This window comes from Xiphophorus hellerii, chromosome 13 (assembly GCF_003331165.1).
Source record: "Xiphophorus hellerii strain 12219 chromosome 13, Xiphophorus_hellerii-4.1, whole genome shotgun sequence".
Taxonomy (NCBI): Eukaryota; Metazoa; Chordata; class Actinopteri; order Cyprinodontiformes; family Poeciliidae; genus Xiphophorus; species Xiphophorus hellerii.
This window is the reverse complement of record NC_045684.1, coordinates 19808527-19833008: the sequence shown is the minus strand read 5'-3', so window position 1 is coordinate 19833008 and position 24482 is coordinate 19808527. Positions and strand designations below refer to the sequence as shown.

The 24482-nt window shown below is 39.4% G+C and overlaps 4 protein-coding genes across 8 annotated transcripts; 2 read left to right on the top strand and 2 right to left on the bottom strand.

Annotated features, from left to right (window-relative positions):
* Positions 1-2289: 2289 nt before the first annotated feature.
* On the top strand, positions 2290-2969 carry LOC116731226 (lactose-binding lectin l-2-like). Its single transcript, XM_032580874.1, has one exon. It carries the CDS (start codon positions 2378-2380, stop codon positions 2864-2866), a length of 489 nt encoding a protein of 162 aa, XP_032436765.1. The 5' UTR covers positions 2290-2377; the 3' UTR covers positions 2867-2969.
* Positions 2970-4027: 1058 nt separating this feature from the next.
* On the top strand, positions 4028-7591 carry LOC116731225 (peptidyl-prolyl cis-trans isomerase FKBP14-like). Its single transcript, XM_032580873.1, has 4 exons — positions 4028-4318; positions 5712-5860; positions 6239-6366; positions 6570-7591. Exons 1-4 carry the CDS (start codon positions 4131-4133, stop codon positions 6726-6728), a joined length of 624 nt encoding a protein of 207 aa, XP_032436764.1. The 5' UTR covers positions 4028-4130; the 3' UTR covers positions 6729-7591.
* An 86-nt stretch (positions 7592-7677) lies between these two features.
* On the bottom strand, positions 7678-20324 carry wipf3 (WAS/WASL interacting protein family member 3). 5 transcript variants are annotated; one of them, XM_032580869.1, is made up of 9 exons: positions 19509-20324; positions 19336-19424; positions 16134-16237; positions 12903-13035; positions 12240-12389; positions 11444-12148; positions 10121-10249; positions 9465-9569; positions 7678-8730 (listed from the first exon to the last, which is right to left on the bottom strand). In XM_032580869.1, the coding sequence occupies exons 3-9, from the start codon at positions 16218-16220 to the stop codon at positions 8690-8692; spliced, it is 1350 nt and encodes a 449-aa protein (XP_032436760.1). In that variant the 5' UTR covers positions 16221-16237; positions 19336-19424; positions 19509-20324; the 3' UTR covers positions 7678-8689. The 5 variants fall into 5 exon arrangements, with proteins under 5 accessions (XP_032436760.1, XP_032436761.1, XP_032436758.1 ...); XM_032580870.1 differs by having other exon boundaries at positions 19350-19424; XM_032580867.1 differs by having other exon boundaries at positions 19336-20324.
* An 87-nt stretch (positions 20325-20411) lies between these two features.
* Positions 20412-23881, bottom strand: LOC116731227 (proline-rich protein 15-like). The gene is made up of 2 exons (XM_032580875.1): positions 23481-23881; positions 20412-22028 (listed from the first exon to the last, which is right to left on the bottom strand). The coding sequence occupies exon 2, from the start codon at positions 22006-22008 to the stop codon at positions 21649-21651; it is 360 nt and encodes a 119-aa protein (XP_032436766.1). The 5' UTR covers positions 22009-22028; positions 23481-23881; the 3' UTR covers positions 20412-21648.
* Positions 23882-24482: the final 601 nt, after the last annotated feature.

Below are 24482 nucleotides of genomic sequence, written 5' to 3'. Positions count from 1 at the left end.
TATGTTTCTGTGTCAAGTTGTCCTTCTTGAAAAGAATTTGATCCAGAATCAGAAATGCTTTGAGGCATAACTTTACTGATTTGTTTTCAAACTGTGACTGAAATACTGTAAATATTACAGAAAGCACTGCAAATGTAAAACAAAATCAAATCTGAGAATAACATATTAAGAAAAAAATCATCACAGTAAAATAAACATCCCACAATTGAAATGCAGTCTCATATGAATTTGATCCTTACTGGTAAAGAACATTGCAGACGTGGCACAATCAATAGAATTTGGATCAAACTATATCTGATTCTGGATCTAGTTCTTTGCAGGAAGGACAATTTGACACAGCCAGTGTAGAAAGATAACACGTAACACTTGCTTGAAAGCAATTTAATGGGCTACAGTAATAAGAGCTGTATTTTGTGGTCCATTTTATAATCATTATGTAATGATTGATTGGATGAGTTTGTGCAATTAGTTGCCAGTTTTGTTTCATTTTCTAAACGTTTTGACACGATGAGAGCCTTTTGCAAACACTTTTGCTGTACTTATGGTCACTTTGACCATGAATATTGCTGTTTAGGCCTGTGTGTTAACTGACTTGAAAATGTGGAGTTTTGAGTCGACAACTGCACAAGAAAAGCTGTAAATTATGAATAATAAAGTGCAGAAGGATAATAATTGCATGCAATGAAAAAAGAAACTTTCAACCATTTGAACAAAATACTCTAATTTATTACAGATGATTTTATTAGATTAGAATTACAGTAACTTGAGCAAATTAGAGTACTTTGTTAAGCTGGTTCAAAGAAAAAAACATTTCAGTGTGCTGCGGAGTACAAAAAGGTGACAAAACTGATGTTAAACTTTACAGAAAAAGAGTAAGTATCTGGTTCAGGCTGATTCACCTGCTGTGGAAGTTAATGATTTTCTTTTTTCATTTGATCCACTGGACCAATAAAACTCACTAATCGAGCAGACTCCTCTCTGTGGGACATATGAGAACATGACAAGACGCAGATGAGTTCATAACATCCGTCAGTGATGTTCAGCAAGACATCAACACCAAGGTACATTTTTTTTATCTTCTAGCTCCAACATGTTGTTGATCTTCTCGTTGGGGGTGGCTCTGGTTGCTGTCTCTCCTTCAAACGGGAATGAACAACAGCTGTCCAGAATCCTGGTACAACTTCAACTGGACCTGCTACCAATATGTTGACACAAAGATGACCTGGGCTGATGTGGCGGTCCACTGTGTTTATGTGGGCGGCAATGTGGCGTCCGTCCACAGTCTGGAGGAACAGAATTTTGTCAATTCCATGATCAAGACCTTTGATCCTACTCAGGCCTTCACCTGGATTGGACTCTCTGATCTCCACAAGGAAGGATCCTGGATGAGGTCAGATGGGGTCCAAAGTGGATTTTCTTTATTGGGACGGAGGACAACCAAATAACAGAGAAGCACGTGTACACTGTGGACATATCAACATGCACCCACACTATAACTGGAACGATAACGTGCGCTCTGAAACATTGTCTTTTGTTTGTGGAATGCTCAGGGTTTGTCAGTAGCAATGCAGAAAAAACATCTGAATCTGCTGTCCAACTTAACTTGTTTCTGCAGCCATGAAATAAATGTGCTTGATTCAGAAAAAATAAAGCTGCCTTCCAGAAACCTTGTTTGAATGATTGTTGAATACTATTTATCTTTTGGTAAAAAGGTTAATAAAGGAGCAATGCTGTGATGACTTCCTGACGGCGAAGTCTCAAAACAGTAGACGTTTTTAAAGAGCCCGATTTCAAGGATCAAATCAGGAAGTAAACTTTCTTTTAAGTCATATTTCACATAAGTAGCATTTTTATAGCAACTGAAGGTAACATAGTGACTTGACGATGCTATTAAATGTCACTATGTGCCTGAAAAACACAGAATGCTGCCCCTGTAATCTTGCAATCATGGAAAAAACTAAATAAATCACCTGCAATGCTGTGTGCGTTCAGGACAAGATAAAGTAACAATGACATGATTTCTTTTACTTCATTGTTTAGAAATGTGAATAACTATTGAAAGTACAGAATAATGAAACAATCAACAATCACATGCTGCAGGAGAAAAACTTTCTTTTTACTTAAAAAGATTAAATATCAGCTTTAGGGGGATACAACCCTTGGAGGTTGTAGGGAAATGTTAAATTAATGATTACCTTTTTTTTTTTTTTCCATTTGCTAAATTCATTTGACCAATGAAACTCACCAATCGAGCAGACGCCTCTCTGTGGGATGCACCAGAACGTGACAAAAGGCGGACGACTTCATTACATCTATCAGTGAAGTTCAGGAAGCCATCAACATTTTTTTGGTACATTTTTTGTCTCCTAACTCCAACATGTTGTTGATCTTCTTGTTGGGTCTGGCTCTGGTTGCCATGTCTCCCTCGAACGGGAACGAACTTGTGCTAGCGACAAACAATTGTCCGGAATTCTGGTACAGCTTCAACGACCGCTGCTACAAGTACATCGCCACAAAGATGACCTGGGCTGACGCCGAGCTCTACTGTCTGTCCACGGACAGCAACCTGGCGTCCATCCACAGTCTGGAGGAACAGAATTTTGTCAATTCCATGATCAAGAGCTTTGATCCTACTCAGGCCTTCACCTGGATTGGACTCACCGATCTCCACAAGGAAGGATCCTGGATGTGGTCAGATGGGTCCAAAATGGATTTTCTCTACTGGGACGGAGGGCAACCAGATAATGCAGGAGGAAATGAAAACTGTGGACACACCAACATGTACACACACCATAAGTGGAATGACTATGTGTGCTCCCTGACGTTTTCTTTCGTCTGTAAAAAACACTGTGTTTGTTGTCTGTAGAGGCAGGGGAAATCATTTGAATCTGCTGTACAATTTAACTTGTGTCGGCAGTCATGAAATACATCTGTATAATTAATAAAAAATGAACCTGCTCTCCAGAAAACCTCTTTGTGATTATTGAATACTATTTGTAACTAAATGTTATTACATTTTTCTGTGATGTAGTACATCTCACGCATTAGATCTTATAAAATCAAAACAAACAAACAAACAAAAAAAAACAAGATTAATCTTTTGGAAGTGAAATTTGTGGCATTGGATGTATTTTAATAACTTGTGTTTTTTATTTGCATTTTTTTTTTCAACCTCTTTGGACATTTTTAAAGCAGCACTTTAAGTGTACTTGACATTTTTGTGAAAAAATATAACTTGTGTGAGGAAAATTCAGCAGAATGTTACACAAGATCCATGGTGTACTTTGGTCCAGAGACAAAGTCTGAGCAAACAGTACATGTTGTACTGTAAACTTTGTGTGGGGTTTATTGATTTCCCTTAGCCGCCCTCATTATTTTAAACAGTCGATACCATTCATTTTAAATTGACAAACTATTAGTGTGAATATTTCCAAACACACTTCGCTGACTTAAAGTGCCACAGATATGGAAAAAGTTTTTAATTTAACTGGCCTGAAGTGAATTCATTTGAAAGTTTATAGCAACTTCAAGTGTAACAAATGAGGTTGGACAAGGACCCAGGAATAATTTGAAGTTGGTGAGAGGAGGTGAAATATCTTTTTAAATCGCTCACCGGGAACTAAGTTATTTTGTATGTGGAAAAAAAATGTTTTTGCAAAGAATTTTACTTATAAAAAAAGTAAAATAAAACATAAAACTGAGCCACAAATGCGTGGGTGGACATATTTTAATGAATTTTGACTCCAACTTTGATTGTTTTTTTTTTTTAAGCTAACCATTTTCCTGCTTTATGTTTATGTTAGCAGAACTACTTTAAACAAGAAATTGTACTTTTGTCCAGATCCATAAAAAGTCACGGATTTTTTTTTGTTGTTGTTCTTGAGGTAACTATAATATATAGCACAAAATAAAAGAAAAACATTTTGTTTTTGCATCAGCCTATAAAGCATGAATGAATACGTGTAATCAGATGAATGTTTGTGGGCGGGGCCTTTGCGGAAAGCAGCCAATCAGAGGAAAGATTCCTGCAGCAGCGTCACTCACTGCCACGTAGAGGAGAAGCTGCTGCTGCAGTTTTATGTTTTCTGCGTGTTTTCTTCTTAAATTTGCCTGAAGTTGGGTGTGTGGGCATGTTGCTGGTCGTGCTGCTCGGCTCCTCCATGCTGGCCTCCGTCGGCGGCGGGAAGCTGCCCGAAGCCGAGGTGGACATAGAGGTTCTGCACAGGCCCTTCATCTGTCACCGAAGGTCCAAGTACGGAGACATGCTGCTGGTGCATCATGACGGATACTTTGAGAACGGGACCATGTTTTACTCCAGGTACAAAGTGTTTCCAAGACTGACACGCCTTGCTTATTAAAGAATTTGAAACATAATAAGATGGGGGGAAAAAAAAGTCTTCATGTTTTTTCCTGGTGGATTATGCATCGTTCTAGCATGTTGTGTAACAGAAGTTAGAACACTGATCCCCTCTCTTCTTTGTGACAGTAAAAAAAAGAAGAAATGTTTTCGTCACCCACAAACCGAAGATTTCACAAAAAGCTTAAGTTTTTGTACGCAAAACTCTCCATTTGTTGGCATCACGTGATTAAAACCTTAACCGGAACTGATACTTTTACATTCGTAGGGGGTCATTAATATTGTTTAAAGGAAAAGATGCAGCAGGTCCAGTCTAATGCACTTTTACGTTTGGACTAGAGAAGGTGCTTGTTTGGACCTGGCTGGCTGAAAGGAGGCTGTTGCATTTTACCTTCTCCTGGCTGCTTGGAAATATTTACTTTAACATCTACAAGAACAAAAAGCAGATTCAGCCAGTACTCTGATTAATATTAGGTGCAATAATCATTTAAAAATCAGAAGGTTTTCGTATTATATATTTTGAATTGTGTGCATTAAAATCAATATTAGAATAAGAAAACTTTTGTATTTTCATTGTTATAACTATATTAACGAATATAGCCTATTGTATTGTTTTAGCAGCAGAAGGAATAATTGTCTTTCATCCACTGCATCGTGCTCATTTTAAAGGATCGTGTTGATTATGGTATTCTACTGTAAAATAGTTTTATTCTTTCTCAATATTATTATACTGTGAAAATCTCATTGCACCCAATGGGAACTATCTCTCAAGTTTTAAAATGTTACTGGTGAACCCAAGAGAGTGCCCGACGTTTATAAGAGCTGTATTGTTGCTAAGTATGGAAACCAATTGTGTGGATATTGCCTTACAAAGGGCAACCACAGCATTGCTTATCATATCTGAATATTCCATAAAATGGTTCTATGTCTTATAAAACTATGAAACATCACTAGTTGTAATTAAGCAGACACAGTGTTTCCCCCAGTATAATATAAGCCTGGTGGGCCACCAGGCTTTACTTGCTCCACCCCCCACCAGGCTAAGCGGCACATTGAGTTGGATGTGAGGGATGCGCACCAATTTTGTTGGCTTCACATGCTATTATTTCCAAATTATGATGCCTGCTCGTGCACCTCCAAATATTTTTAACTTTTAAGATTTTTTTTTTTACGCAAAAACATGGAGGGCCGCCGGTGGACTGCCCTAGCGCCTCTACTACCAGGTTTAGCAGATTTTCTGTAGGAAACCCTTAGAGTGAACAGGTTTATTTTTAAATACCAACCTGTCTAACTGTGAACGAAGGCACAGGTGACACCTTTAAATACCGTCTCTCTCGTTATGTTTTCCCGACAGTCGAAGGCAAAATGAGAAAGCAATGTGGTTCACGTTGGGGATCAGAGAAGTACTCAAAGGCTGGGATGTAGGCCTGCAGGACATGTGTTCAGGAGAGAAGAGGAAACTGGTAATACCTCCAGACCTGGCCTATGGGAAGGAAGGGAAAGGTAGAGAGGCCTTGTTTGTCTTCTGTCTTCAATGCATGCTGCTGAACACAGTCTCTCTATGTGATATTCATGTTTCTTTGTCTTACTTCCAGTGGTTTTCTAGGACTTTCATGCTAAGCTGAAACTTTATTGTGGGACAGTCGTCTGCTTTGACTCAGCATGGAGCATGCAAACAGTTCTGTGCTTTCACTCTGGTAAGCACAAACTACACTAACCAAAACTATCGCCCTGTAGAAGCTAACCATCCATTTTATAGACGTCAAAACATCCAAAAGCTTGGCTGAAAGAATTGAAACTGCCTAATGACCGTTTTGTTGAAGTAATTTTTTGATGGTTCTATTTTTTAACCTGACTTGTTACCATGTTACCTGTGACCAGGTAAGATCCCACCGGAGAGCACGCTGACCTTCTTGGTTGAACTGCTTGAAATCAGAAATGGCCCGAGGTCTCACGAGTCCTTTCAGGAGATGGACCTCAATGACGACTGGAGGCTCTCCAAATACGAGGTGACCACAAAGATTTTTCTCTTCAGCAATAAGTTGAGTGTACAGAGTCAAGAAAAAGTGTTTATCTCTTTCAGGCTTCTTTAGTTTTTTTCACATAATTATTGCAGACAGAGTTTTTATTGTTTGTTTTTACTTGGTATGTATCTTATTTTTTTAGTATTTACTTTGTTTAATCCCTATATCTCACTGTTTGTCTGTTTTAGGTGAAAGAATATCTCAGGAAGGAGTTTGAGCGCCACGGCTACCCGCCCAATGACACGTTACACGAGAACATGGCGGCCGATATCTTCGCCAAAGAGGACACGAACAACGATGGTTTCCTATCTGCAAGAGAGTTCACCTACAAACACGACGAACTGTAACATCACTGCTGTGGCTTGTTGCTTAAACACAAGAGACTCTCAGGTTATTTAAAGCAGCATGCTTGTGTGAAACACAACTGTGAAACTGGTTGCGTCACACCTTTTAAGCAGACTGTTTTGCTTTTGAGGCCAAGTTTTCAATCAGAGATAAGATTTTTAAAAACCAAGAATAGCAAAGAAGGTAAATCATTTGGCTTTCCATTCGAACACATAAGATCATTGAAGACAAACAGTTTTGTTCAGAAGTTTTCATCTACTCAGCAGGGGCTAAATGTTCTTTTAGTGGAATAAGTATACCACAAAAAACTTAATTGTCTCTTGCAATAGTCTCAAAACTTTATATATACACCTTCACTAGTAGTTGGTTTGATGTTTTTTAGGAAGTAGCAGAAAAACCATACGGCTTGTGTGGGGCCTTGAACAAGCTCTGGAGCTAAATATTTTACCACTACTCATCTTATGAGAAATTGCTAAATTATTTAAAATGTTTCTCTTTTTCACCTGGACCTGGCTTTCAAGTACATTTTTTCATGTACGCAGCTGTATGTCCAGAATAATGACTTTCATGCCAATTATGAAGGTATATAAACTTCTGACCAGAACTGCAGGTCAAATGACTCCACTCCATCTTAATTTAAAAAAAAAAAACCCTATGGTGCTCACAGTTTTCCTACTGTAGAAATGCCTTATCTTTTTTTGTTGTCGTTGTTGACATCTTTCTAAAGCTAATTTTCTGAATCCATTTGGATAGGAAAACATAAACTCTCCAAAAACTTGATTATCATCAAAACAAATTTACCTTAAAATCTGGAACATGTGTTATATTTATTGTATTAAGCATTAAAATAGTTCTTTTAAACAGATTTGATCTTTTTTTTTCTAGAAAAAGGAACTCGGACACAATATTCAGACTGTAGCTGTCGGTCACACACCACCTACAACTGAAGATGGTGTATCCAATACTGCACAATTTATTTTATTTCCAAATACTTTTGTTCAGCGCTTGTGGTCAGTCTTCCACTGTAGACATTATCAGAAATGGAGTAGATACACGTCAGTAAAGTCGTTTGTGCCAACTTTTGTTAATTTGCTGATACCTTCACATTTGACCAGCAGATGGCACTGTCCTCCCAGCTTTTGAACTTTGTGCTAGCTGCTGCTGGAACGAGGAAAACAGCTGAACTCATTTATTATCTGCTCATAAAATCTTAATCCCAAACATCCTATTAGTCCATCCTTGCATGTCAGTCTCATCAATTTCTCTAAAAATAAAAGTCAAATTAATACAAAGGAGCACCACTATGCTGTATGCAAAAACTACCAAGCAAACAGGTAAGACTGAATAATCATAAAGGATGTACATGGAACCTTGTTTTTTACTCCAAAATTCAGCACATCCACTAAAATGCGTGTCTGGGTGTGTGTGGGCGTGTGTGTTGCTTGACCATTTAGAAATGACAAGAAAAAGAAATGTACAAAATTCTGCTTAAAGTTCAACTTAAACGCAGCATAACTCTTGGACAAAGACAAGTTTGTATGTCTTTAAAAAGTTGCGGCTATTAATGTAGTAAACAATATAGAGTTGAGGTAACACAAGATGACAAAAATCTAACTTTTCAGTCCTTCCATTAGTGTGTAAATTGATAAAAATGTTTTAAAAAAAGTACAAAAAAAGAAAGTGATGGAAGACTGTGTCCCACGACTTAGTGTGTAGAGACTGCATCTAGTCTGTCGAGCCCTCCTCCTCACACACATTGAAAACATTCCGAGCTGAAAAAGGTCAGAGGTCGCACAGTCGGAATAAGGCTGGACCCTGTTTGACACTCACGCTCACGTAGAACACGCAAACACACCAAGGATAAATTAGTCTCTGTGTCCATTTTGTGAGTGTCTGGAGCCGTCAAACGGCCGACCGAGGAGCAGTGTTCTTCGAGTGAGAAAGAAGTTGGAGGCTCAGTGACTCATCTGAGGTGTGTCCTGATCCCAGGTGGCTTTGGGTTCACTGAAAGACAAAGCAACAAATGAGACCACAGTTAAAGGAGACAGTGTAAACATAATTTAGTGTCTTGCAAAAGTGTCGTACGCCTTGAACCTTTTCACACTTTCTTGAGTTTCAACCACAAGGTTTATTGTACTTGATGTGCTAGACTGGCACAAAGTGGCACATAAATGTGAAGGAGACATAAGGACACATGGTCTCACATTTCTTTATAGGTATGAAAAAATGTGACAGGAATGTATTTGCCTTCAACCCTGCATCTTCTTTCACATGTTTGCTTTGTAGCCTACATGGCTTATATTTGTAGTACATATAATGTTATTGTTACCAGTTTTTTCCAAGACAGTTGTAAGTTGTTATTTCAACTTACAACTGTCTGTAAGTTGGCAGTCGTTTTTGGGACGATGGGTTGAACGGTGTTTTATGAGATGCTTTAAAGCTTGGGATAGGGTTTTATAACCTAACTCTGCGCTAAACTTCTCCACAATGTCTGGTTTGTTCCTTGATTTTTAAGATGCTGTTTGTTTGCAAATGTTCACTTACAGACTTCTGAGAACTACACAGAGAGGCTACAATTATATGTAGCTGTGCTACATTTTCATTCAACTCCACAATTATACTCTACTTGACGTATGTGCGTCCCATGAAATCCCCCTAAAATAACCTTAGAGTTTGTGGTTGTACAATGACAAAATGTCGAAAAGGGGCAAGGTCCTGCATGTGTCCAGGGTGACTACCTCTATTTTCTTTGCTTGGGTAAACGCGAGGGAAAGGCTTGAATTCATCGGGCGGCGGGAGGTCTTCTACAGGGTGGAACTGGAACTTGGATTCAAAGTCGTCTACTGGACAGAAAAGATGCAGCTAACAGTTAAAACATTCAAGCTCGTATTGTTCTCATCCAATACAAAAATTCATTTTAGCCTGTATCACAAAATAACATAAAATCTATACAGATACCTAATAATTATGATGTATGATTAATTTGAATTTAAAATGCAATTGTTTTATTACATTTTATTTATTAACTGACGCATAAAAGTTGCCACACGATTTCTTGACATATAAATAATTATTCAATGATGTAATGATTTATTTATTCGTTAGCAAAATTGAGGCACGTTTGAACCTCCATGTTTGCAAGGTTCTAAAATGTTTCATGTTATTTATATTTAAGTATTTAAATTCAGCCTCTACAATGCAAAACGTCACAGTCCTTTCTACCTCCCAGGCTATTGTTTAAGCTGTTGTTAAGCAAAAGCAAAGGACAGATATAAAGGTTTCAGAAAACACAAGCACAGTGCATCAAACCCCACAATTTAAATGTGGCGTACTGTCTTTTTACCACGATTGTACATTCTCTCTCTTTATATGCAATAAAGTAGTGAAACTTTACCCAGACTGTGGAGGTGTCCATTCCTAAGGCTGAATGGAGGAGGCGGAGGGGGAAGAATGCGGGTGGACAACTCTGTGGTGGGGGAACGTGCCGGAGGAGCCGGTGGAGGAGCCAGCAGCCGACCCACACCTGTCAGAGAGACGAGGGGGCCCACGTCAGCAGTTTGATCCGACCACATGCAAAGTCACCACGATTTGATCTAATGCCAGCTAACGCACACAGAATGTTTAATGATGCTTATTTCTAACTCAGGGAAAAAGCAACTATTCAGGTAAACTCCCAAAGCACACACAGAGTGTTGGGTTTAATGGCAAGGTGCGACTAGCGCCACAGAATCCAACGTGGACTCTGCATGGAAAGTCCACAAAGAGATGTTTCTGTACTCACACATGGAGAAAATCGGCAGAGGAGTCAATCTGAGCTCGTTTTAAGTCAAACAATTTCAGAATGACTGTATTGCATTGTTTCACTGTCTCATGGTTTAACCTCTGGCCCTATGTGAGGGTTAAAAACTTTTGCCAAAATTGACTTAGGCTACTATTTTAGGAAGGTGACGGTTTTCCAAGTATTTCAGCAACTCTGTGGTTGTCCTTCACCACATGTATCAAACTCGAGGCCCGGGAGCCAAATCCTGTCCACCATAATTTTTAATGTGGGCCTCTTGACTCTATAGAGTCACATAAGTATAACTTTCATGATCAAAGTTGTGTGCTTAAATATTAGTTTATCAATAAAATCAAAGCAGTTTTGCTTTGATTACATATTACATAGGTGTCAAAAGCTTTTCAATATTATTCAATTTCAAGAAATATTCATCAAATGCAAAGAAATCTATTAATATTCTAACAATTTGTTAATAATTGTTAACAAATTGTTTACAAAGCAATACTGCAATAGCTGACAACTGGCTCTTTAAGGACATTTATGGTCTTGATATGAACCTAAATGAAAATGAGCTTGACATCCCCTGACACCATTTTAACTCTGGACAATTATATTCTGAAATGTTGATATTCTTTTGGGCTGTCAATAAATGCCACAAAGTCACGTATAAAGTTGCATCTTGGCTTTTCACCTGTTCAATTCAAGATAGCTTAGAAGTTAGCTAAGAATTTAATCACCTTTCACTTCTATTTATTTATTTTTTTCTAAAACATGACTCAGACTGCACTGAAAGCTTTTCCAGCTTTGCAAAATCACTGTGTGCAGTTTTAACCTTCGAGCTATTTATAACAACCTGCATGATGCAGAAAGCTGTGGACAATAAAAGGTGGATATAAAACGCCTCCCCGCTGACATCAAAGACATATAGGCACCACCTACCTAAACTTCTGGGCACAGCCGGCGGGCGCCGAGTGGGAACGTTGCAAGGGTATGACGGTGGCAGCGAGCGCATGGCTGGCGAGGGCACCGGGGCCACTTTGGGTGGCGGTGGGGGAAGGGTGGTTGGGCAGCTTGGGGTGAAGGACGTCGGTAAAGGCGGGGGAGGAGGAGGTGGAGGAGGTCCCAGGGGGCTATCACGCAGAATGGGGAACCTGGACGGTTCAGAGAAGGGAGGCGGAGAGTAGAAGAAGTAACCTGACGAGCGGTCTGGGATGGATGAAGGAGGCGGGTGTGTGAGAGGGGGAGGTGGAGGAGGAGGAGTCGATGGCTGGGGCAAGGATGTGTGGTGAGAATGTTGAACAGGTAGCCATGTTGGCCTGGTGACCTGGGACGGAGGGGGAGGGGGCGGGCAGGAGGGAAGGGAAGGGGGCTTGTTGGCTGGTCGTTCGGCTTGAGGTGGCGGAGGAGGGGGAAGCACAGAGGGAGGGGCGGGCGGAGGCGTCGGGGGTGAGGACGCCGGGAACTGTGGTGGGTGCTTGCTGCTGTGAGAGGGGGAGGGTGGAGCAGAGGCGGAGGAAGTGAGAAGACGTTGGAAGGAGTTTTGGATCTCTGCCGTCTTGGGAGACTCTGGAAGGCTGCTCGAGTCCGCCGATGTAGGAGGGTTCCACTGCGGCCTCAAGGAGGCAGAGGAGCTGGACCGAGACACTTCACAGGATAGAGACAAACAGGAAACATAGTTAGGCTAATACAGTAAACAAAAAAATAGTTTGTGGAGGACAGGGTGTGTTGAACTCACCTTGGGTCTTGCTTGGTAAGTCTCTATGACCAGTAGGCCTGAGAGTGGGAAACCCTGCAGCAAACAATCCACCTAGAGAGGGTCCTGTGGGACCAATCCCGGCTGATTGGTTTTGAGAAGAGCCAACATCTCCTGTGTTAGTCTTGGACTCTATGAAAAAACACATTAAATATATTTGATTAGTAACAATATCTCAATGGTGGTCATCAAATTGAATCAAAATAATAGAAGCCTGACGTTAAAATTATGAAACTGATGCTTCAGATTAGGTCAATGAATTAACATCCATCTGCTTTCTTTCGGGTGGATTAAACTGCAAACTGTTTGGCTGTCACGTCATATAAATTATTATAAGATTATCTTATCTCTTATCTTTAAGAAAAGAAGATCAGAAGCAGGGAGATTATAAATCACATTGTCTGTGTTTTATTAGCCTCTATAGGGATTCCTCCCTGAAGTGCAACAGAGTCCAATTTGTGTGCATGTGTTCAAATATAGATCACAGACACACAACATTGACACCCCACACCTCAACTCCCCCTTTGACCTACATAATCTTCTCCCACACTCTCATCTTTCATGACCTTCTTACTAGAAGGGCATTTTAAAATAGACTTTTTATCAAATCTCCACACGATTAGACGATACGGTTCTGGGACTCACTATCAACTGCAGGAGCACTCCGGTCGTTGACCTGTGTGACTTTCCTGAGTTTGGCGCCTTTCTGGATGTCGGCCAACAGAGCATTTCTTCCACCTCCTCCGCCAGGCTGGAGCTGAGGAGGCTCCAAAGGGCACTAGGTGTGCCCCAGGGGGAAAAGAACAAGTATCAGTTATGCCTATTACTTTATTGTAATTGATGTCGCAAACGAGGAAAAAAAAGTTCCTCACAATATTTATACCACTTGATGTTTTTTTTCTTTTTTTTACATTTTTGTACCACAAACAACAATTATTTCTAAGATTCATAAAACTTAGAGTAGTGCACAATAAAAATAATTAAGTGCTTTTTTTTATTCAATAGCCTTCAATCTGTAGAATCACTTTTTAGTGACATCTGCAAGTGTTTTGGTGTGAGCCTCTGCCAGCTTCACGCCTCTTTGACTGACATTTCTGCCAAGTTTTTTTGCAAAAATACTTTCAGCTCAGTAAGACCGAATAGAGAGAGCCTGTGATATTTTAAGTCTTGCTACCAGAAATTCTCACTTAGAGTCAGATTTGGACTTTGACTTTGTGACTCTGATAAATAGTTACTGTATAATCCTAACCTCACTTCAAATGTCTCTTTAACTTTATTCTTGGTGTGTTCTTTAGTCATCCTGACGCTGTTGTTCAATGTTCTCTGACCTCCGAGGTCTCCATAGAACAGCTGCATTTATACCGATACTCATATAGAGCAAAGGGAAGGTGAATTAAAATGCATGCCACACTTTTCAGAGTACCACTTCATAAAAATGTACTACTTTATAACATTTAATCTACCCCGAACTGCATTATTATTCTGGTTGTGATGTACCAACATTTGAAAAAGATAAAATATGTGTCGATACTTATTCATAGTACTGTAAATCTAAATGATTTCTTATTGGATTTTTTATTTTTGTTTTATGGCCATATTCTTGTCCATATAATCATTTCTTATGCAAATATATAAAAGTTCACTGCAAAAACACAAGATCTTATGAAGTATTTTCAGTCTCCAGTGCTAAATATCTTAGTACTCTTTAAATAGGATAAAACTAACTTGCAGGTAGCCTTTCAGTAGAAAATCTGAGCTTGATTTAAGTCAATAATTACTTAATATTAATGAAAAAACTCTAGTTATATGAAATTATCTGACAGCAGAACAATACATTTTTACAATAATATAACTTATAGCAGAGGTGGGGACTCGAGTCACATGACTTGGACTCGAGTCAGACTCGAGTCGTTAAAATCACGACTTGAGACTTGACTTGAAAAAATGCTCAAAGACTCGGACTTGACTTTGACTTTCATGCCATTGACTTGGGACTTGACTCGACTTGAAGCTGTTTACTTGAAAAGACTTGATATTTTTTACTCAAAGTCTTAAAATTTAAAACACATTATTTATAAAGTGGCGTCATTAATTAATTTCACTCATTCCGTATCAATATGCGCAGACCGTCACTATGTTTTTCCTCTCTCCTTATGTATGTATGTGTACGTAGCTGCAGCACAACCAATCAAATTAACAGGATTTGGACGTTTAAAAAAACGCGGCAAAGCTACAGAGCTCAGGGAACGAAATACGAAATAACCGCTGGAATATGCTTCCGCGAGTAATTTCTTTTGGCTACGTAGGTTATGAACTTTCGACTAAAAAACGAACTGCAACTTGTAAAACATGCAAGAAGAGAATATCGGATGGAGATGCCACGACGTCCAACTTTGTCCGGCATTTGAAGCTTCACAAAGATCGGTAGGTAGCACTTTTCTTTTGCTGTAAGATAGTTGACTTTAGCTAACTTCGTGTTAGCATGTGTACTCCGGGTTAAATTGGTGATGATTTACCATAAATCCGGTCCTTCAAATGCCTCCACAAATAATGTGCACCGTGTTAGCTCAGGAAGCCGGTGGATAGTGAGCGGGGCTCCGGAACAGAAAGCAGATTCTGGACCTGAACACAGGGAACAGAGTCTCTCTGTCCCATCATGATGATGAGCCGGGTCTAGTATCATCTAAGGATGGTTGGTGTATTTGAAGACATCTACGTTGGGAAATTATATTGACAATATATTGTTTACTGCAGTCAATGCATTAAGTCAACTGTTTTTGACTTAATGCACTGACCGGCGTGACTGTCACATGTGGCACAGAACCCATTTCCAAGTAGTATAGCTTTGCTGGGAAAAAAAAAAAAAAAAGACCAAATACAGTGACTGTCCCAAATAAATGTTGTGTTTAGAATATCTGTCCCATATTTACGGAGGACTGAAACTAACATACTTAGAAATAAAAGCAGAAAAATAAATGCACCAGACCTTCCTGAGTTTACTTGTGATAACTTCATTTATACTTATTTCATTTTTTGAAAACTATGATTGTTGTAGTGTTGATGTTTATTTATGAATAGAAGGAGTAAACTGAAGTCAAATGTAATTCATGAAAGGCTGTAATTTATTTTCTGACATCTGTTTACTTCTGACAGATTTGAAGAATACCAGATGAATAAGAGGATCACAAATGAACCTCAAATACATATTTTAAAAAGAACAAATGGTCTAATATTTGAATTTTATGTATAATTGCAAATTATTAAAAAAAAAAAAAAACGACTCGAAATGACTTGAAATTAAAGGTTCCTGACTTGAGACTTGACTCGACTTTTGCCTGTCTTTACTTGAGACTTGACTCGGACTTGAGGACAGAGACTTGAGACTTACTTGAGACTTGCAACACAGTGACTTGGTCACACCTCTGACTTATAGTAATATTAGTAAGAAAAATTACTTGTAACTAAGATTTTGTGTTTTTGCAGAGTATCAAATTATTTTTCCTGTAAACTGCTAATTAAATTGACACCAGCACATAGAGACACACAAATTAGAAGAAATAAAAAACAAAATGAGCTAAGAGAATATTGTTTATGATACATTTCCACACAATTTGTCTTCCCCCTACGCAGAGAAGAAGAAAAGCTTGAGATCACTCAGCTGTTTCTTCAGTTTGCTCCATGCATTAGTTCATTTAAAACGAGGACGCTGTGGAAACACAACACCTTCCTGCTGGCCAGAGTCGCCTCTTTGTCCAGTTCTCTGCGTGTTTGCGTGCATTGCTCAATCAATAATGCAAAGGCCTCCTCCAGGTGTCGGGTATACGCAGGTGAGCGTTTACAAATGGATGAGAAAGATCTAGAGGTAGACGGGCTCACCTGTGGCAGGGCGGCGGAGGGAGGAGGCGGTGGCGGGGGGCCGGGTGGAGGCGGTGGAGGCGGCGGCGGGGGCCCTGGGGACGGCATACCGAAGATTCAGATACCTGCACAAGAGAAATGTACGCTTTATCACCACAACTATTATATTCCAGCGTGGCTACTGGTGATGTTCAGATTGCATTTTGTCACCATGGACTGCCACTGTGTGGAAGGCGGCTGGATCTGATGACCTCCTGGCCTTTTTTCCTGAACAGGAAAGGCCAGGCAGCACAAAACAGGAAACAGAAAGCACTCCATCCTCTCAGCAGAAACCTGACACAACTCTCCGCCTCCTATCTGACTCTTCTTCCCACAATGCTGGGCTTGAGACGGGAACAATGGGGAGCGTTGTGTGAAAAGTACTAGACCCCTAGCCTTTGGTCACTGTGTGACGAAAGGCTCTCGGTGCAGTTACTGGATGGAAAACACATCGAGGAAAGACCAGAGGAAGAGGTCCTGCACTGTTCAAACATATTGTTCTTTTTTTTTTCCTGAATATACTGAGCATGTCTTCGAAGATCCAGGATGGTGTCAGCAGGTTCTAACCAACGTGGTCCTGTAAAAGTCTTTTCAGCCTCAGTGACAAACACTCAGACTGAAAGCATCCTGATGTTTTTGCACACTCATCCCTCTGTGGAATTTGCTCCTGCTCCTCCTTAGCAATTTAATATACGCTGAACAGGACCTGTATTGTTGCTAAAAACGAAGCTCCCTTGTCCCCTATGTTTATATGTGACCAGTTCATGCTTTGCAAGTTTGCAACCTGGCAGACTGTCCGCCGTTGCTATTCCTGTCTCTATAATGGTCTCAAGGATCTTCTGTGACGCTGCCTGTTTAGATTTATGAGAGCGCCAAAAGCTAGACATCTGCTGAGCTCTGGCAGAGCAGGCGCTACAGAGAGCGCATGCACACAGTCTCCACCAGTCTTTGTTACCTTTCGCCACGAAGGTTGTTCGGCCTCCTTGAGACAAAAAGGAGCTCATGTGACTCAGACAAGTAACTGGAACTGCTTGCAGATTCAACCGGAATAAGGAGCATTTTAATGACACTCAAAACACGTTGCCTTTGGAATAACTTTATTTCCGCTGTGCTCTAATCAGTAATGGAAACATTTGCACAAACATCCTTCAATGCTGTGAAACAGTGAAGAAAGGGAAGACAAGTTGCTCCTTTTTGATATTATAAGCGGGAAGACAATAAATAACGAAAGGAAAAAGTTAATTTTAAAAACCCACAGCCACCTCAATAGCTAAAAGTTATATTGAATATCATATCATACTCAATTTTGAAAAACAAAGGTGTTCTGGCAAATAGTAACACATATTCACATCATTGCAGCAGATAGAAAACATTAGATTTTAGCAAGACAAACAACCTGGGTCAGTGTTAGCCAGAATGCATAGATCTACATTCATGTATTTTTGCAACTTATAGCCTCTGACATATGCTCGATTTAGTTTCTTATGGGTCAAATGGTTTTAATTTTTTGTGACACCACCTAGTGCCTAATTTTGATGTGGAAGATACAAGTTGCATGGCTTTTGATTTGTCTATCAAATAAAAACCTGAAGAGGTGTGCCGTGCATTTGTATCCAAGTCTCTTTACTCTAAGACCCCGTAAATAAACGCCAGTTCAACCAATGACCTTTAGAAGGCACTGAAGACCGGCTGTTTTGTGAAGCTCTTGAATGTTTGCGAGAAAATGTTAGCGAACAAATCGCATCATAAGGACAGAAGAGCAGCTTGAGGAAGGGTTACATATGTCAAACTCTAAACATCTCAAATGCAAACATGCCAAGAGGTAGATGTCTACCTATACTGACAAGCAAGGCAAGGAGAATATGAATCAGGTGTCAGTAGTAAATCGGCAGCAGCTGCAAAAATCCACAATTTAAACCATTAGAATAGAATAGAATTCAACTTTATTGTCATTGCACTGTCACAAGTACAAGCAACAAGATGTAGTTTGCATCTATCCAGAAGTGCTCTACGAGATATAAATATTTATTTACAGATGTACAAGACTATGTATGTATGGACTATAAGGGGTTATAGCAAAGAGATATAGATGTTGTGTATAAATATAAATATAAATATGGGAGCTACAGTATATGCACAGATTATACAGAATATACAAGAATGTTAGGGAATGGATTATATATGTATATAATATAATACAAGATAAATAATGGCAGATAAAATTTACAGGTTGTATGTGTGTGTGAAGAAAACAGTCCGTGATGTGTGTGTGTGTGAGGATAGTCCATGTGTTATTGTTGTATGAGAGGATAGGGGATAGTCACTCAATCCACAAATAAGTCCACAAAAATGGCTTTTATGGAGGAGTGGCAACAATAAGTTAAAGGAGTCTAGTGAACAGTTTGCTATAAGCCATGTAGAGAACATTGCAAACATTTGGAAAAAATGCTAGTAGTTATAAGACTAAAATTCAACAAAATGCTAAACACTACGCTTGGCAGAACACAAAAACTGCTCATCAGTTTCTCACTACAAAACATGGTTGTGGCAGCATCCTGCTGCAGACAGGTCCACCTCCCAGCACGACAACAATCTTATACATGCAGACAGAGCAACAATGGGATGGGAAAAATCAAAGCTATAGTGTGTTAGAATGGCTCAGTCAAAGATCAGACTTAATCAGATATCTTCTATCATATCTGAGATTGATATGATAGAAGATATCATATCTTACACTTACAGATTTCAGTCTGTAAGTGTGAAGTTGAGTTCGAGACATATCCATAAGCATCCATCATGCAGTAACTGCAAAGAAATCAGGAGGCTGAGTGCAAATACAATCCATTCTTCTTTTTTTAAATTAAAATTATGTGCCATTTTCATTTTACTTCGCATTAACTCACTAATTTCTGTTGTTCTGTAAATACCCTGCTCTGAAATTGCACTAAGATTTGTGGTTGTATGGCAAAATGTTGGACAGTGCAAAAGGGGTGAATACTTTGCGAGGTACTGTAATTGTTGCTTCACCTAGAGAGAAATAAACCTAACTGTTGCTTAATGGATTTGCAGATAATAAATAATAATAATAATAATAATAATAATAATAATAATAATAATAATAATAATAATAATAAAACATCCACCTGTTGCACAAAACTGTGTAAATGTTAAAAAGGTACTTTACCTTGTAAAACTAACCTTTCTGCAGAAACAGCTTTGGTGCCTCAGAGATCAGCACAGTTGAGTCCTCATGGTGCGCTCTTTATAACGGGACTGTGACAAAGTTATTTTTAGTCAATATAGGCCAATAAGACGCCACTGATCAAACGTACAATCCAATTTAGGTCCTATAAGCACCTGTAAACTCATTTCCTCTTGCAGAAACTCTTAAAGAAACTTTTCTTTTTCTCTTATATCTACGGCCACGGTGAAGGCGCCCAGCCTGTGGAGCGCTGGTCCAGCTCAGCAGCAGCAGCAGCGGTTGCGGTTTATTTTCCCAAACGCGCTCTGCAGACGCCTCACCGTGCCAAGCCACACCTTAACGCCACATAACAAACAAGGGACCAATGGTGAGGGAGAACGGTTTGTAGCTTTAAATAACACATGGAAGGTAATCGAATCGATGTGAGGTCTATTCTAGTCAGTGGAGATTACATTACTGTATCAATTTTAGGAATTTACAAATAGTTTTAAGCTATTTCATCCTCCCTTCCCAGCTCTCACAACTGTGAGGTAGACACTTAAGCGCACAAGCTCGCCCTCTTGTGTTGATAATACACCATTGCACCTCTCAGTCACTCATACATTCATCTCCAAGGAATCCAGCTCTTGTTTAACCTGTTGCACCTTAATTACTGTGAGATAGACGACAAATATTGCTAATGGGATTGCAAAGAAGTGATTCTTCACAAGTGTTGACACACACCTCAATGTTTAGCAGCTGCAGAGGAATGCAGCAGCACAGGTGAGGTACTCCCTGAAGCATATAGGTTTGGCATATGCTGCAGGCCCCGTGTGCGAACACTTTGTAAAACCTTCTTGCTTTTATAGGATTACGTCGTACGACATCAACGGCTGACAAAAGGACATTGTTTTTTCCCGTTGAACCTACGCTTTTGTTCTGAACATTTGTTTTCCCTTTCCGTAGAGCACAGCGACAAAATCAACAAAGGAAGCAAAACAAAACAAAAAAACTTCACCTTTAAATGTTCATATTAAGACACTCATGGGATATTAAAGCACAGACACACACCGGTAGAGTCAGCTGTCGCAGGTTTATTTCTAATTTTGCCTTTGTGTTAAGCATTCACAGGTGATCAAAGCTACACAGCTCCTTTTTTTTTTTAAATAGAAAAAATATATATGTCACATGTCATATCTTCATCTGGATATCAAGAGCATATTGTTTTCAGTAGAGGCAGCTTTGCAACAAACCTTGTAAAATATGCCTGATTGAATTTAATCCTTCATTAGCTTCTGCTTTTTGCTGGTAAATATTTCTGATTCATCTTCACTGGAATCCTTCAGACCGCCCAGAGTCAAACGTTTTGCAAAGGTCTTGCAAAAACGAGCACTATCCTTCATCGTAGAAAAATTATTTGTAGCATTTTAACATTGTATTTTTTTTGTTTTTTTTACAACAAATATTGGAAAACAATTGTTTGAACATCATTTCCAAGAGGCATTTCACTTTTTTGAGAGAGAAACAGCTTTTGATTACTGCTTTAAAAAAAAAAAAAATTATTGTGATTTGATGAACTGTAAAAAAAATAAAATTAGAAAATGAGAGTATCATGATAAAAAAAAAAAAATCAAGGTTTTAAAAAAATTAGTTACAAAATCATTCAAAAATATTTCCATCATAGAAGTTTCTGGTGTTCAACGTCAGCTTAATGATGGCTTCTTTTGGTGAACCAATTCTGCCATTTGGAAATATTTTAATTGCAAAAGCAGTGGGCAATTGAGATATAGAAACTAAAGAAGTCCCAGTTATCAACATTAAGATATTGCTGGTTTGAACTGCAGTTGGGAAAAAACCGTGGGATGGTACCAATAACTGGACAAGTCGCCAGTCCACGATGTGATGCTGTACATTTCATGATACCTTTACTCAATATTTTCATAGAGAGAGAATCCAATACCAGCCCATTGCTTCTCATACTTGCCCTTTGAGTTGCATTTGTGACATTTCATGTGCAAAATGGTTCAATGACCTTGATAAGAAAAAAAAACGTAAGACATTTGTAACATAACCCTACAAAATGTCTTAAATCTTAAAAATAGTTCTGAACTCATATTCAGAATTCTGCATTATTGACATAAAACCCACATGAACATCATCCCCAGCGCTCAGTACAGTACAATGCCTCATGAGACTAAAGTTCCTTCAGCTATTTAAATCCCACTCCTTTTGAAGCAATACTGTGAAGCAGTCTTTTTACACGCACACGCACACCCACACACACACACACACACACGTCCACCCCTCTCCCCAGGGTCATCGTTTGTCCTCCCTGCCTGGCGCTGCGGCTTCCCTCCCCTTGTCCTCGATGGGAAGGGTCGAGCGCGGCCTCCTCTTCTCCTTGAACCGGCCCGAGCGGGAAACCTTCATGTTCCTGCGGCACGTCTGCTCGTTGAACACCGATTCCAGCTTGGAGTCGTCGAAGGTTTCGTCGCTGAGGAAGCTGGAGCCCTGCGCGGGGACGGTCTGGTCGGTGGTGGTCTTGGACGAAGAGGACGGGTCTTTCAGCCTCTCTGGTTGCTGGGCGAAAGGGTTGAAGTCAGGGCCCAAGCCGTACGGATCCGCATTCTTTTTCTTTGGAATGAACACCTTCCACCATGGGACCTTCTCTGTCATCTTGAACTGGCGGTTGGGGCCTGTGAAAAAAAAACAAAAACAAAGATTGAAGCACTTTTAAAAGTTTTTTTTTTTGTTTTTTTTAAATGAACAAAACTTTGCAATACCTTTAGAGTTGGATTCAACATTTCCAACTCTATCAAAGTAAATGTGATAATAATAATAATAATGTTAAGTAAAAGACACTGATGTGGCTTTTCCTGACCAAGAGAGGTAGTAGTTTTGATTCCAACAGAAAATGGGAAAAAAAAAAAAATATATATATATATATATATATACCCATTTATGCAACAAAGCATTTGTCCTTAGCCTTTATCTGATCTGTCTTAAACCTAAAAAACAGTGCAACAAAGTACATGCTGTTTGTTGCTCTATTTATACACACAAAAATGACGTGAGAGAGAGGCTGGAAAGCTCAAAATGATACAGCAGAGCAACTTTTGCCGTAGTCTGTTCAACCCTCCTATAATCAACTCTCACTCTCTTTATAGCCTCAACAAACTCCCTGATATGAATTACCGTTTCTCAACATGTAGCAAACACAATGTTTCCTCTTGAAATGGCCATTTAAACAGCTCACTGATACTGAAAGCATCTTTGAGTCAGGGAACGTATGGGACTTTAAGCAGAGTTTGATTCGGGGCCCCTCTTCCTGTCCAGAACATCCCATAAAGACGATTCTTTGATGCTTCACACAGTGAATTTAATTTAGAGCTTGCACGTTTTAAAAACTTGTAACTTATTAATGCTGAAACCGTCAAAGTGAATTTAATAGTATTCTCACTCTCAATTAAAAAAAAAAAAGCATGCAAATTCTTTATATATGATGATAAAATTCCAAGAATTTTAGGCTGGTTTGGTTTGCTTTGCCTTGGGCAAGCTCTCCTTTGAGCAACTTCACACAGCTGCAGTATCTGCACTTTAGAGTTCTGCTGCCAAACTTGTGCGTTCACTGACCTGAAAAAGATTGATTTATTATCTGTACTTATTCATAAACGTACACTCTGATGGTTTGTCAATTTCCTGACAGAAATAGGAGAGTTTTTTTTATTATTATTATTATTATTTTCCTTTCATTAATTGAGTAGTTTTTTAAAAAGACATTTCACTTTTTGACTTGACTGCAGATCAGCTGATCGAAGAAAAAGATGGCCAATTCCGAATCGTGGGCCGACTGATCGGTGCATCTCTATTAGTTACAACTTTGAAACATTATACTTCACTGCCAAATAATCACCTTAAAAGAAAACACAACAAATCCACGTAAAGAACATTCTGCACGTCTACATTGGAATATTTTTTCGGTTTCTGGGCCCAAGCTTCACCAGCTAATCCCATGAATAACCAGCGGAGCCATATTTAGCCTCTCTGTAAAACTGGTTTATTGAGTCGTGAGAACAGAAGCGCAAATCAGTGTGAATCACATGTCAAGAATATGCATATGATAAGAAAAAGTACCAGTGCTCTCTTACCTGAGATGTGGGAAAGAAAGGTGATAACAGTTAAAGGGAGTCCAAACCACTGGGCAAATTATATTAATAACAGTCCTAAGATATCTCCAAAGCTTTTAGGACGCGGTGTTTTTTTGTTTTTGTTTTTCTTGTTAGACCGCAGACCTGGGATCAGAAGTGACAACAATCCGTCAAAGGGTCGATGATCAATCCATTTTCAAGCAGAGGACACCTCAAAAAAACCTCAAACACCCCGCACCAAACAGCTTGTATCGCTTTTATTGTCGCTCTTGTTAAACAGTTCGCCTGCGTTCTAAACCGGCCTTCGGTAAAAATGGACTTGCATATTTATAAGAAGCAGCCTAACCTCCCCTGAACCTACAAGTTTCCGCCCGAAACTTCGTCCAGCGCCACCTGTTCTCGCTGCCGATTGGCTGAGCCCAGCGCGTCACCTTAGAACAGCCCAGGTGAGTCCGGAGCGGCTGTGGGTGGGGCTCTTTGGTTGCGTGGCAACATACCCCATGGGAGCTCGTGCCTCTTCCGCGGCAGATAACGCATAAAAAGGACTCCTTTGTATCAGGTTAACCCAACCCAAGCCGGGGAGCCAAATTATGTTTAGGCTGTGGCTCACCATACAAAGGAGTGGAGCAGGGGCGGTGGGAACTTTCTTCTTTATTCAGCAGGGGTTGTATTATCTACTCTAGATAATAATAATAATAATAATAATAATAATAATAATAATAATAATAATAATAATCAGGCTACACTCAGTGAACTAGAGATAATCTACATGGATTTAAAGCATAAACATGGATTTAGTGTTAAAATCATTGCAGGAAGATGCCAAAATAAGCAGTGAAATCAGTCTTATCTCTATTAGTAATTACTCTATAATTTATTTCTATTTCATCTGCATGTAGGAACCCCCTGTCTCGCTGTTTGGCAAGTGACCAGGAAACGCTACGGAGATTATAAAGGACAACATCAAACACAATCTGCTGCTATCTTTTGGATCTAGAAAGA